Consider the following 15,784-nt stretch of genomic DNA (forward strand, 5'->3'; position numbering starts at 1 on the left):
CTGCAAGGAGAGTATCTGATTTGCAAGCAGTAATGTTGAGTCAGTTTTACCTCTCTTTTTTTTCCCCCCACAAAGACAAGGTTTCCTTGAGAACATATCCTACCTTTATGCGTAAGAAATTCTCACAGTTTACTTTAAGCCAAACTGCTTATCTCCCTGTCTTCTTTTCTGAACAAACAAGAGCATTAACTTTTTCCTGGGCTTTCTGGAAAGGGGTGAACATTAGAAATATTCCACAGGAAGCAACTTGGTCCTCAGTACATATCTTTACAAAGCATTAAAAACTGGATTCCTTTTGTGATCTGGAACAGACTTTGCTAGCATCATACTCCAGGGGATACAGGAGTCTTGGGTACTGGTCTTTTTTTCATACTTTTATCTAAGCTATGGAAAGACATTCTTAGCTTAAGGCTGTTGCAGCAGTAATACATTCATGAATATAATACAGCTGTGAAAGAAGGCTTTTCATTGAAGTTGATGTTGTAATGGATCACTGTTGCAGTAGCCATCCCTCCCTATAACCCCCCTTTTTTGATATTTCTGTACTGTGTTGCGAGGGTGCAATTATTTCTATCCTTCTAAAAATATGTTTTGATTCTCTTTGTTTCCTAGCACACACACTCAAGGCTCTTGTCTTGTTTTAATTAAAAATATGCTCTGATGCTTTTAACACTCCACCTAACTTTTATATGGAGTACTGGATGTGTTGCTGTCAGGTGAAGCACATTGAGCGTGCCCCAAGCTTTGAAAAACTGTGCAGTGCAGGGTGGTAAACTCATATAACCTAGCTACTGCAACAGTGATCCATTAGAACATCTTCAGTTACTGCTGTATCATGTGTTCTCAAATCTAGACGAAGTTCTGCTGTGGTATGTGTGCGTCTTCACCACAGTATACAACATCATCATAATGCATTCTGAAAGCTCGACTGTGTTCACTGTGACATATAATCACTCATTTCAGTTGTTTGTTGTATACAGGAATTGTAATTTCCTTGCGTTCTACCTATCCAGATAATTTCTGTTTTGAAAATATTACTGTCCTGTAGCAAGACAGTGCTCACTGTCATGTAATGTGTCCAGATAATGTGGTCACAGATTAAACTGTAAATTACTTGCATTGCCATCATGTGAAGTGCTATGTAGCCTAAAATATTTCTAGTGTTACTCTGACAGCTGACGTCTGGTAATTTTGAATTTACTAGCAGTTTAGATTCTTTACATTTTGTGTTGTCATTACTGACCTTTTCTGTGAATGTCTGTGCCTCTCTGACCCAGGTCTAAAAACTGTTCCAAGACTAGTCTACCTAATTGCTTAACAAATAAATACTTCAGAACATATAAACAATGCGCAGATGTATCTTTTCATATTTTGAAAAGTCTGTTTTATCCAGTGAAATAAAAATGCATTTGGTTTTCCATTCCTAAGTATAAGTAAGTATTAAGGGGCACTCTCCAGCTTTAACAATTCAGTAGCCCCAGAGAAAGAAAGGACTGATGTAGTCAGAGCGCTTGAACAAGATATACTGTAAAATTTATGATGCTTTGGTAAATGTTATGTCATCTTTGAGTTATGGTGTTTTAGCATTGAAGCAGCACAGCACTTGTTTTTTATTCTGCTGGTAAAAATGTTTTAAAAGCGTATGTGTGTTGCATAGTAATGCTTTTTAAAATATTTTGTAGCACATAAATGAGTTGTCAATGAAGCTCAGTGTGGAAGAAACACTGGTCAAAGCAGAAGTAATTTATACTCAGATGGCAAATTGTAAGGTAAGAAAGTATACTAAAATAACACTATTCTTCACCTTATCATGTCTCTCTATACCTGCAAGAATTACCTTTTTCCTGCCCAGGGTTAGCTGTGCACATTAAATGTACTATTTGTATGCTAACACGTTTGCTTTTGCACAGCCTCCAGATTTCTTTCACTGTTGCTAGAATTATAGTTGTTACTTTTACATACACTTTTTAGAACCTCTCTTTACTGGTCTAGCATTGAGATCTAATAGATGTTTGCAAATGGATAATGTGAAGCAGTAATAACTGGTGGCATGGACTCCAATCCATTTAGTGAAGAAATTCTGTATTTCTTATACCACCATCCTTTACTGGACGTTCGCTAGGATTTAATAAGACACGACCATTCTAAATGGAAGAAAGCATTTGTGTAGGTGCGCTCAGTCTTTCCTTCCACAGGCAGCCTTCTAAAAGCTTTGTAGCCATTCCTAAACTCGGATATATCTCACACAAAGAAGACAAAGTAAAGGTCTTTAAGAAAAGTAATTATCTAATTGGATACATCCACCCTGTAATAGCATTTAAATCTATTTTAATGTATCATAGGTCTGTATGAAATGTAATCTTTAGTTATTTTGCATGAGTATGGAAATGTCTGCCCTGCAAAATTTAATGTGTTTTGGAAGTAAAAGCATTATAGGGGAATGGTATGAGCCAACCAACAGCACACTATAACAGTGGGCATAGTGTGCTCATAAGCAGCTTCCTCTGCCATCAGTTGAATATTTTGCCCATTGAGGAAAACAAAACATTTTTAATACTCATCTCCTATTTTCTGTCTTCTAGTTTATGATAAGATTGAGCAGTTCAGTAGGGCTGGGTGATGGGTGAGAAAAGTAGTTAGCTATGATTAGGCTAGTGGGAGTTAGGATGCTTGCTGGTTATAGTATGTGAGCACTGTAACCAGATAACAAAGTTGGAGGTGATGTCTAATGTTTTGCAAGCTTGGCAAGGACCCAAAGAGACAAGAGTCATTTTCTGAGAAATGGCATTTTAATTATATGCTGTACATGTACATTTCTAAATGTATAATAATGGAGCTCATAAATAGTAAATAGCCTAAACCCTTGATCAAACCAGTATGTCTTTGTGAATTGTAGGTCATGTTTACTAAACCTTGTGGACTTTTTTGAGGAAAGTGACTGAAAGACTAGATGATGGTAAATCAGTGCATACTGCTTACCTTGATCTGACAAGACCTGTGACATTGTCCCACACTCTGGTGTTATACTTAAGCTCCTCAGACTAAATATCAACTCCTGTGCAACCAGCTTAATCACAAAGTGTCTCTTGGAAAGAATCCACATGGTGACAGTTAATGGAACTCTTTCCACCAAAAGGCTTGTCACAAGTGGCATGCAGCAGGGTTCCATGCTGGTTCCACTCCTGTTCTGGTAATACTTCTCTGATGTCTAAGCTGATGTCAGGGAGCTCTGTATGGCAAAGATGACCAGTGACTGCAGACATTGTGCAGTCTTTAAATTTCCAAATGATACCCATATACTACAGGACAGACGTAACCATACTAATTACTGGTTTAAAATCACATCCTAAAATTTAACACAAAAAAATGCAACATTTTACTTTTTGGAAGTAAGAACACAACTGCACCTAGTATATCAATAACCTCCACCAGTTGGATACCACAGTCCGTGATATATGTCTTTTCATAAATAATGAGCTCTCAGTTGACTGTCTTGTGCCAACTATGGTTAGGAAAGCCTTCTACCTGGAGCAGCTTGTGACATCCCACCACTGGACCGGTAATCAAGGAGCCTTATTCCTCACCACTGGCACCAGTGGGTGGCGTACATTGGGAGGACGACAGGTACACACGCACAGTATTTCCAGATGCAGCCTCTGCATCATGTGCAGTTTCCCTTAAGAGCACACACAGATGAGACCACAGTCAATCCGGGGCTGGTTTCTCCCTCTTTCTCCAGATCCCCAGTAAGACTCCCCACTGGCACAGCTATAGAGTTGAGATCTCAGCTGAGTGATCAAGCCAAGACCTCCAGTACCCTCTCTGTCCAACCAATGCTTCATGTCCCTGCCCAAGTAGCTGACACACACACACTGTTTGAGGTTTGATTTACTTACGCACACACACCTGGGTAAGGCTGGCACAGATTTACTAGCTATGCCCCCATCTGCCCAGACTCTAAGGTAGTTTCCTCCGCTACCAGTCACTCCTCATCATCTACTTTAAGGCCCTTAACAAAGAGTATTGAATCTTACTGTGTAATGTTACTGTTAATACAAATGGAAGTTTGACCACGAGCAAGGCTATTAGGAGTGGTCTACACAGTGTCACCAAATAAATATGCAAGTACTCTCAGAACTTAAATATCTCTAGACAGATCAGCAACAATAAAAGTTTTAATTATATTAATAATAACTAATAAAAGAAAAAGGAAATACTCAGTATATGATCACAGGAACATAAGAGTTCAAAATTACAGGAAATATTTACAACAACGTTGCAGGGCAGTCTCAGTTAAATAAAAATATCTAAGCTAAGCTTTGTTTTATTCCTGACTATATCTAAGTGAATTACTATACCCTAGTACACTTAATTAGAGCAGCAAGACAGATGTGTGGTGAATGGTTCTTGTCTAGTTGTTGTCAGGTCAAAGACAGAATACAATATGCTGAGTCTCTCTCAGAGAGTTCTTAAATTAAGATCTCAAGTATTACTGCTGGGATAGCTTGCAGTATGACATAATTTCTTGTCTTCTGTCTCTACCCCAGGTAAAACCCCCACTGCTGAAAGCTTGCAGTATTTAGTATCTACCTATAAAAATGCCTACACAGGGGCTTTCCCTCAGATAGTTGCAGATCCTGGAAGTCATAAAACAATAAAACACTACCAAGACAATGCAGAAAACTTCTCAGCACAGACATTATGTCTGTTGTTGCTCTGAAACTGAAAGATAACATATTTTTATTGCATGGCCATAAAATAATTTAATTTCAGCAATTTTTCTGAAGTTAACATATCCCAGTTTCCACTGTAAAAATGTATACTTTTAAATAGTTACAATAGTGTATGTACATTTCTCTTCTGTTCCAACAGGGCATGCTATGGTTACATTTTATGCACTTTGCAAAATCCTTTTCAACACACATTTTTGTACCAGCAGTTTGATATACACCTGACATACAGTTCTAATACATTTGTAACACAAGTATCTTATATGAACCATGTTGATATTCACAAATGACATATTTACAAAATTCCAGATATCTGGGCTGGCAGTATCTCCTTTTGTTACACTTTTATATAAATCATGTTAATATTCACAAATGACATATAATTATTTGCAGAATTCCAGCTAGCTGTACCTCCTTTGTGAAGTAGCTAATCATTAAAGCTATATTGTTCAGGCAAAGAAAGTTATTATCACTCTCTACTCCTTCCTAATTAGGCCCATAGTAGAATATAATGCTTCTTATAATGCTTTACCTATCCAAGTATGAAGCCCAAATTGAGAGGCCTCAGATGTTTCTAACAAAGAAAATTTCATGTATGGCCCTAAGTTACCCTGAGAAGCTAAATGTCCAGTAACTCTTCTCTTTCCTTTACAGACTTTTATAGTGACTTTTGCTTGGCTTATAAGGCTATGAATGACTGCATCCTGTCCAATATGTTGCATATCCAAATGCATGGCAGTGCTACCAGCACTTGTTCAGAGAAACTAAGTTTATATTGTATTAACATCTTGTATTGTATCTTATATTGTATTGACATCTGCAGCAAGTGGAGAGACCCGAAAAGTTCCTCACCAAAAGGATAAAGGGACTCCAAAATCTGTCATATGCTGGCAGATTGAAAAAACTCCAGCTCTATTCAGTTGCATACCGTCTGCTCAGAGGTGACATGTGCCTGACATACAAGGCCATGTCCAACCCGGAATTAATGGACATGCTCCACCTCAAAAAATCCAAATCCACCAAAACCACTAGAGCAAGCAACTTAAACCTTAGCACAGATATAAATAGGACATGCTGGAGGGATAGATTTATCACTCAGAGACTCCCTATGCTGTGGAATAAAATCCCAGTCCATGTGAGGCAGAGCACCTCGCTGGCTCTGTTCAAGAGAAATCTTGACCTGTGGATGGGAGATCGTAGGTTTATCCCGGGAATCATCTCTGTGTCACTGCTGGACAGAGGCACAACAAACTAATGGGCACAGTATTTTTTCAGATAAGGGGTGGCGTAAGCCACAAAAATTTGGGCTAGGCTTATAAATGCCTTAGGGCAGATAGCCTAGTATAAACCTATGAACCTATAATACAACATGTTGGTATGAAAGATGTCTATCCCAAAGGATTCCATACCTATGGGACAAGCTCCCTCTTCGTGGTAAGCAATGTAGTTCTCAAACTGTCTTCAAAACAAACCTTGACTAGTGGATTAAGGATATGCAGATTTACCTCAGGGCTGTTTATCTGTAACTAACAGAGGGAACAAATAGAGATTTCTGTGGCTGGACTTCTAGTGGTCTGTTAAATTTAATTGCCCAGTAAGATCCAAAGTACCTGTGATGCACTTGGGGAATGATAAGCCTTGAGTGCAAGATGTATTTAAAGTGACTTGCATCAGAAATCAGGAAGAGAAAAGAATTTGTGATTTTTTAGTAGAAAATACATAAGCAGTTGGGTTCATTATGATGGAACAGCAGTAGCAGCAGTAGTAATTCACTTCTTAGACTGATGGACTGGATTTGAGTTGCTCAAACAATTTTATTCCAGAAAAAAACATTTTGCATGATCATGGTACAGTCCAGCCTTCCTTGATTGTCAGGATGAAGTTTGAGATTTGAAGATGATGCCACCCCACGGTCTCACTCTTGTAAGGCCACAGCTGAATACTGCATGCAGTTATGGAGGCTTGGAATGGAGAAGGAAATATCGCTAATGGAGTAGGTACAGAGAAAAGCAACTAAGATGCTGCGAGGTGGGTGCAAAGAAATAGTTTATGAATAGCCTTCTTCCTGCTAGAAAAGAGGAGATGGGGGGCATTTGATTGCAGAAGGCATTAAAAATGGATGTGTAATATGATCAGGTGCCCATGAGCAGCAAGGAGTTAGGAGGGTATATGACTGCAGCCTGGACAAGGTGAATGGAGAGAGTACTAGACAGGTGTGGCAGATACCAGAATGGACAAGAGAGTCTAAACAAATGAGACATTAAAAAATATTTGTTACATCTGATATGAGGAAGAAAAGGTGAGGGAACCTGGGCTTGCTTGTACCTCTCTACCATACAAGATTGACAGTCTCTTTCTGCTGCCGGTAGTGATCCACTATGAGGAGGTCCATCCTCCTTCCTCAACAGCAGGTCTAAGGTTATTAGGCATTAGGTAGCTCAGATCTGAAACATTTTCCAGGCTACTAGCCTTTCTCTCTTTATCCATAATGCCATGCTTGAACTTTCTCTCCACGTCTCTCTTGTCATGCTGTATGACTGTCAAGTTGGAGAAACAGCCTCTGTTTTCAAAATTAGTGTACTTGTCACAATCTTTAAACAACTTTTGATGATGTCACTTGTTTTCTATTTGTCCTTCATCTTCTGATCTTCATTTTATTTCTTTTTGGTCATTTTTGTCTCCTAATAGTTTGTTTTTCTTAAACTTATAGAAAGTAGAAATGTGGTCATAAAATACCTAAACAAAAAATCCTCTTTGCTTGTACTGCTTGGGAGATGATTATACCAATTAATTTTTGTGGTATAATGCAATTTGGGCTAGAGGAAATAAGTTAAAATTGTATAAACTGTGTGTGTGTGTGTGTGTGGGGGTTCATGTCTTTCCCTAGCAAAGCTTCAACCTTAAAAGCATCTTGGGAACTGACTCCATTGATCTCAAGAGGCAAGCCTAATGATGTTAAACTTATTGCAAAGTCTCCTAAGAATAAGAAGCATATATGTATATATGAGAAATATAGGCAGACCTCCCAAGGACCTCATCCTAAAAGGCTAAAATTGATTAGATTGCTCCTTTGTGTGAATTTGTTGATTTAATTCCTACTTTGAAAAGGTTGTGCATGCAAACTTTGCTATTAAGCTCATTAGGACTTCAGGGTTGACATTTCTAACAAAGACAACATTTTCTCACTTTAAGGACTGTAGATTATCATCAGAAAGATCTAGGTCCATTTCAATCCTTCCCCAGGAAATGAACTATAGGTTTGTGGAGGTCTTCATTAGGACCCAGTACAGGATGTTTGCTTCCTCTGTTACCCTTGGTTTTAGAGTGGATAGCAGCATGTTTTCAACCTTTCCTTTTTTACAAGAATGTCCCACTTTTCTTCAGTGGCTCCATAATCCTTGCATTAGTTCAAAGGAGGCCGACACTGATTCAAGACATGCCAGTGTCAGCACCAAGAGGACTGTCAGTGTCAGCTGTGTTCTTGACTTCGTGTCCACAGCCTTTGTTGTCATCAAATTGCTCCCAGTATCCCATGGTTTGTAGCCAGTGCCAATAGCCTTGACATCAATAGGACTATTGACCTTGTGTCAGTGGCTGGGCTGTTGGGTATGATCTCAGTGCAGAGCTTGTCAGCATGAGTGCTAGATGCTATTGTCCATTAGGGTCAAAGCCTTTAATGTCAGGTCTGGGGTTAATGGGTTTGGCAGTCCCATTGTTGGATGTTGGTCTGGCTCCACCATGTTGGGCTTCAGACCAAACTTCTAGATGGTGCTGGCCATGTGGAAGATGGACCTTGAAGATTGAGACTTGAGTTCTCAACTCCAAGCACTCCATCAGCACCATGGTCAGCACCATCTAGGAAGATGTTTCTGCATATGCTACCTTTTGTACTTGCACCCTTTATGAAGTTAGCTTTGACCCTATGTGCTGATGTCTTTTTGGTTAAACCTGTATTAATGTGACTTGTAGGCCGGTCAGCTCAGAGTTTTTCCTTCTCCCACCCTGTTGTAGTTGTGTTCTTAAACCCAGTGTATCTGTTGTAGCCCGTCCTTTATGATACTTTGACAACCTAATTCCCTTCCTCTCTCTTTTCATTGGCTAGTGACAATAAGCACACAAGTAGCATTTTGCAAAGTCTCTCCTTAAACTACTCACCAGGCTAAAATACCTTTGATAAAATTGCTTAATATTGAGTCCACTTACACTACTAGCACTAATTTGAGTATTGAATTAGTTATTTTTTATTATAATTAATTTACTGTTTTTTGCTGGTGGCAGAAGGAGTTTTCCAGACTAGCTGTTTTGTATTTAAATTTAAGTACTTAGTAGCAAGTCCACCCAAACATTATTCCAGAACTGAACTCCAAGCATTTATAGTTACCCCTGCCCTAGACTCATTCTTGTTGGTATCATGGGCCAGCATTTTCCCACAATTTCTCTAGCGTGCCTGTTTGAGATGGGTATCTTGAGACAGTGTAAGAATTTGTCTAATGCTGCCTGACAGTCATCTATTGCTCAAAGAGTATAGCAAAGTTTGTGAGAAATATACATGTATAATATCCTTCGAGGCAAAAATCTCACACACTGTAAATTCAGGCACCAAAATTGTCAGCAGTACACCACACATCACAATTCTCCAAGGCCATCACAATGCACATAACCCATCATATGCCGAGGTTCAAAAGATTAACTTGCCTAAACCTCATTGACCTCCAAAACACAACACAGGCACAAAGCACACTCAGCATATTAAGCCTACTTCCTCACATAGCACAAGGAGTCCCAAAGTCAGAGATGCTGAGCCTGTAAGGCAGGCATTGACCCAACCAAACTGTCGTGTTATAGGTGACTCCATTGCAAGGCATGCATATGTGCTACTTACCAGGCTAAGCAAGGAAAGAGCGACGTTTAGTTGCTTGTCTGGTGCCAGGATCCATAAGACCACGCATGCATTCCAGTCTTTGAACAAGTACCAGTGTGACTCTGTCATAGTTCATGCCAGTGTCAATGACTTGAGGTGTGCCTCCTTGGATTGTATGAAGAGAGACATGATGGAGCTCTCAGACTGTGTCCAAGGCAGGTATGAACCAAGCATTTAGCAGCATTCTATATTCTCCAAGGATGATGCCACAGTATGAGCAAAAAAATAAATTGACTTCAGTAATTAGTTTAGTTTTTGGTGTCATTCAAAGGAGATTCAATATTTGTCAGCCTGAGAGGATATGAATGACAGACCAGACTACTTCACCAGGGATGGCCTGCATCTGTCCCCCTTTTGGGTTTCAAATATTGGCTAAGACATTATCCCCTCCCACAGTGCCTTTTTAGGCAAATCTAACCCAATAAACCTACTAACATAACAAAACAAGCAAAGGCAAATATGAATGTGTTACTGATCAATGTTAGTAATCTGAACATGAAACTCCTCTCCCTATGAGGCGTATTCATCCTGGAAGATATTGGCATCTGTGTAATGACTGAGACATGGTTTAAAATACCAGAGAGCACTCCTACTTTGCAGGGCTATAATGCCTTCCACACATTTAGACCAGCGACTGTACAGGACCGGAAAAAAGTGTTGGTGCCTTCATTCAAAAGAAAGACATATTAAGGCTGGTGAACAGCATGATGCACTAGAGCTTCTTCATGTCCAAATAACCATCGCAAAGGTCCCATACCATATATTAGCTATCTACAAAACTCCATCTATGACAAAAGAATGTCATAATTCCTATCTACAGGAACTAGAATCACTCATTATTAAACCCAGTACCATTTAACTAGGTGATCTAAGCAATCCAACTATAGACTGGGAAACCTACACCACTACCACTAATGCACAAGCTCAGAGATTCCTGGACTTTGTCAATACAAATGCCCTGGAACAATTAGTCAGAGTACCCACTGGGGTGAATAACATCTTAGAGCCTGTCCTTACCAATATGGGAGCATCTTGCTCCATCCCTTGCATATCTTCATCATTTGTTAGGTCTGATCATAAAGTAGTCTCCTGTGAAATAAAGTTGAAAACAGAGATCGCTTCTGTCCAAGGTGCATTTAGAAATTTCTTTAAAACAAGCTACCTACTTGTAAGTGATTGGCAAGCTTCAAATCCCCAGCAAACCCAAGTAACTCCACTGAATATGCAGAAATGTATACCACTGTGGTGTACCAGCATGTAGACAGCTGCATAGATAAGCTGTGCCCCATAGGAACAAGTGTAGAACAACCCCCATAAACAAACCCACATAGTGGAACCATTATATCAATAAGCTTTATAATAAAAGAAAAAGAATTTTGAACAAAAGTAAAAGGCATAATTGCCAGAGTGATAAAGCCCTTGTCTCTGAAATAAACAATTCAGAAGTTTAATAAAATCCACCAAAGCCAAGTTTGAGGCCAAAACGGCTACCAAAGACAATCACAGGGAATTTTTTAGTTATGTTCGTAATCTCAAAAGCACAATGCAGCAGTGAACTGAGCTAATTGTGAATGATGTTACCTACACTGAGGGTGAAATATAGCTAGTCTACTGGCCAATAAATTTAGTTCTAACCTTAACTGTTTCTCCCCTCCATCTCTTCCTCAAGATGTACCTGAAACTGGCACATCTCTAGCTATCACACAAGACCAAGTCCTAAAAGTGCTATCAAAAGCTAAAAGTACTGAATCAATGGGTCCTGACAGTATCTCTGGAAGCATCTTAAAAGGCATGACGCATGATTTAGCCACACTACTAACAACACTCTTCAGTCTTGGCCTCCATGCAGGTTTTGTACCAAGTGAATGAAGAACACTTAGTCATTCCCCTCCATAAGAGAGGACCTTCCACAGATCCAGGCAGTTACAGACCCTTAAGTCTAACCAGCCTCGTATGCAAAGCCATGGAAAGACGTATTGTGGAATTAATCAATCAGGGCATAGGGAAACTCCAAACAGTAGACCCATCTCAGTTTGGATTCATTAAGAGCAGATCGTGCTTACTCAGCCTGGTAGAATTTTTATAAAAGGTCACCAAAGCAATGGATAAAGGCAAAATGATACACACCACATACCTTGACCTGGCCCACGCTTTTTGAAAAGCTAACTAAACTGTGAATAAATCCATATGTTACCCACTGGATTGCCATCTGGCTCACAGATAAAATAGGGAAAGTTACCTCCACAAAGAGACCAGTCATCAGTGGAGTCCCCCAGAGTTCTGCGCTGGGACCTCTCCTGTTTGGCATCTACTTTTCTGAAGTAAAAATCAATACCAAAGATCTCTAGCTGACTTAAGTGTGAAGGTGATTGCAAACTAGGAGCAGTCATTGAATCCTCAAATGATGTTGCAGGAAGATTTGTCTCAAATAACTGTGTCAAAATCATGGTTTGCATCTCAATACCAAAAATGCATTATTGTGTCCTTTAGGAAATCACCTACCCCCAGAGAACTGTCACATAGACAATATGCCCGTAAGAGCTGACCCAGTTTTCTGGGATTTGGGAACATATGTGGCAAGTGACCTAACTTTTGACCAACATACGTCTATTGTTGTTAGAAAGTCCTTCTATATTGCACAGCTTATAAACAAAGGGATATGTTTAGAGTGACAGGTGTATTTCTCAGAGAATACCATTGCTGTGGAACAGACTCCCAAACCTCATAAAACAAAGTTCATTCCTGACCATTTTCTATTGCAGCTTAGATCTATGTATGGGAAAGAGAAAATTTACCCCAGGACTGCCCCCGCTACTGCTAATGGTCAAGTGCTTCTCCTGAATGCTTTATCCTATGCATGGGTCCCCCCAAATTATCTATGGTATGATCCCAGCTATTCTTATTAGCAGTGATATATAATTATTGACCATGGGATGGGTAAGGTCAGTCTGTAACCAAATGGGGATAGATTATTTTGAGCACAAAAAGGGAAACTGGCTAGGCTTAAAATGGCTTGCAAGGGCAGCTAGCATAATATTTACTATGAACCTATGACAGCAGGCTAAAGGACCCCAAAGCCTAATGCAGGATCTTTCCATGATACATAGACTTACTTGAGTTCATAGGTTGGTACTGAGCTATCTGCCCGAAGGCATATATTAGCCCAGCCATGTTGTGCGGTATTCACTGCCCCTTTAGTAGTTCCCTAGACCCTTGTACTAGCAGCTAGTACCATAATCCTCATAACCACTTATTCCTCATAATCCTCCATCTTATTGCATCCAAGGTCTGATAGGAAACATACATATAAGGAGAAACACACCGACTCTCCTGTAGAGTCTTCCACCCTAGATATCAAAGGCAAAGGGTGAGGTTCAGATTCCTTATTTTTTCCCAACCCCTTGGTCATCCAAAGATGAGGAAGTTTTAGAAATGAGAATGCAGAAAGCATGATGGCTGAATGAAGTGGCCTTATCTTCAAAGAAGATTCTGCAAGAGGCATTCCAACAGTGTAGACATTTTCCTAGGGGGTCCTGCCTGTAGATAAAATGGTGAAACTGGCAATGATAGCAGCTTGGAATAGTGTTGATGTGGTCAAACTGGTACTAAGGTAATCTGACAAGATTAGTAAAATAAAAATAAAAAACACCACCAAACCTGTGCAGAAAGGTAACATTTGACAAACTTTATTAACAGAAAAAGACTAAGCGCTTTCACCCTGTGGCTCCCAGGGCTTCATCAGAGTAACTGATAAAATTCAGTCACAAGGTTAATTTAACTTCTTAACAGTCACATGATCAGTGAAATAGAGAAGTGAATGAATACTTATTAAAAAAGACAGTACATCTGTATGAGCAAAGTGCTGTGTTCAATAGAAATCACCATTAAGTATACATATAGATGTATATTAATTCACTTGTAGCAAATTGTTTATGCTAATAAAATGAATATATTGTATATCTTAGTTAAAAATGCTGATTTAAAAAATGTTAGGTAAAAATGTTAAATATAAAATACACACTGGTTACACTACCTAATACCTACATTATACTTTGTATGTTTATTGTATTTAGGGAACCAAGAAACCAGAATAAACAGACCTTAAATATTTTCAGATCTCCAATGCCCTTAATTTTAACACTGGAGCTAATGAGATATTGTCATTTATGCTAGGATAAACAGTGGCATTAGTTCTTAGTTGCCACTCAAACTCTAGTTTCTCGAGATGTTGGTTCAAGTCTTCACCCCTACCATAATCAAGCACTCTGTCGATGACAAAAAAACAGAAATTTTTTGAAATTATTACAGTTCTTAGAATGCATATATAATGCATTCTCTTTTTTCTCTTTCTTGATATCTCTACTATGTTCTAATATCCTTTCCTTAAGTTTCCTAGTGGTTTTACCGACATAGAAAACAGGACAAGACATACAGGTAGCTAGATAGATCATCATCTTGATATTGCAGTTGCATTTACCAGAACATGGAAGGGTATGATAATAACCATCAGTTGCAACATATGGACCTGTGTTAATAAATTTACAGACCTTGCAAGCATTACACTTTGACATTTTGGAGACTAAACCTCTTGTTTTTGTTTGTTGCTTTTCCAATAAGTTTTTGATGTTAGGACCCCAACTATAAGTAATTCTAGGAAACATTCCTAAGATGTTCATAGTATCGTGATCAAAAATTGTCTTCCAAGTGTTATGAACTATGGATGTGATTGTCAAAGCATCCTTATTGTATGGGAGAAGTAACATACTATCAGTTGACAAAACGTTTTTGTTATTGTTATTAATACTAACACCTGTTTCTGTGTTTAATATTGGAATAAATCTGTTGTTCCAGTTCTGCATAACATAATTCCTAGTTTTAATCAACATTTTAAATGAGTATCCTCTGTCTAAACATGCCAATTAATGTGTATATCTCATTCTCAAAATCAGTGTCATTGCTCGTTAATCTTGAAATTCGTACCATTTGTCCTTTCGCTATGCTTTTCTTTTGATGCATAGGATGGCAACTGTTGTAGTGGAGAAAGGAATTACAGTATGTTTCCTTCCTAAAAATCATTGATTGTAATGTCTTGTTGGTCCTGTCCCATACCAGTCTTATATCAAGGTAATCTAAACTCTCTACAGTTATCTTGTATGTAAACCTTAAAAATGAAGTACTAGAGTTTAGATAAGTGATAAAAGATGCTAGTTCTTCCTGGGTACCTTTCCAAAAAATCAATATATTATCCAAAAATCTTAGCCACGTTATAATTTTGCTATAATAACTTGATGGAAACACACTGTTATGTAATCCAATCTCGCCTTCATTCTTACCCATGGGTTCAGAGCCGAACCTTGGCTCCAACTCCGCCATACTCTAGCTCGAAGTCTTCAATTGGCTCGTGGCTAAGAGGTATCCCATCATGCAACAGGTCCATTCCTCAGATCTCTTTTGCTGCTCGTTGCACTCAGACGTGGTCTCTCTTTTGGCCGTGGCTAAGTATACTGTTTATAAAATTTTTATAAACTGTTGATTTGTTGTTGCTCAAAAAAAGCTATTTTCATAGCTCTGTGTGTGTGGTAGTGGTGTTTTACTGCCTTTGTTTCTCTTGCTGTTTTTTGTGGCCCTGTCTTGGCCATTTTGGTATCACGTTAGTTTCTTTCCCCACGGGCTAGGCCCATTTTAAGTTAGAGGACCTAGTCCTCCCCATTGTTTCTGTGTGATCTTTGGTTTGGTGCTCCTTTCTGTTAGTGTTGTGTCTGGCTAGTGGTGCTATCCTGCCTTTGTTTCCCTGGGCAAGGCCCGTTTAAGTTAGAGGACCTAGTCCTCCCTGTTGTCTTTCCCGCCGGTTTCTAGGCCGTCTCTGTTTCTCAGCATGTCCAAGGATTCTAAGGAACACAGGCCTTTGGACTTTAAAACGTGTGTTGAATGCAACAATAAAATGTCTTTAAATGATGGTCACTCTGTGTGCGTGTACTGCTTGGGGGCTATTCACCTCCAGGAGTCCTGCTTGTTTTGTCATTCCTTCAGTCCCCGTGTGCTACAGGAGAGGAAGAACAAGCTCATTTTGAAAGGACTGCTTAAACACTCCTTCGTGGAAGACTTGGCTAAGTCTTCCAGTGCATTATCCTCT

The 15,784-nt window shown here is 39.1% G+C and overlaps 1 protein-coding gene across 1 annotated transcript in view; it reads left to right on the forward strand.

Moving 5' to 3' along the window:
- Nucleotides 1–15,784, forward strand: part of TBC1D15 (TBC1 domain family member 15) — a 2,197,436-nt gene that overhangs the window by 1,985,609 nt on the left and 196,043 nt on the right. Inside the window, exon 17 of the mRNA XM_044057253.1 lies at nt 1,683–1,769. Within this exon, the coding sequence (XP_043913188.1) occupies nt 1,683–1,769 (87 nt within the window). The remainder of the gene's footprint in view (nt 1–1,682; nt 1,770–15,784) is intronic.

The sequence above is a fragment of the Protopterus annectens genome, chromosome 15.part0 (assembly GCF_019279795.1).
Source record: "Protopterus annectens isolate FY-2018-M chromosome 15.part0, PAN1.0, whole genome shotgun sequence".
In the NCBI taxonomy this organism is placed as follows: domain Eukaryota; kingdom Metazoa; phylum Chordata; order Ceratodontiformes; family Protopteridae; genus Protopterus; species Protopterus annectens.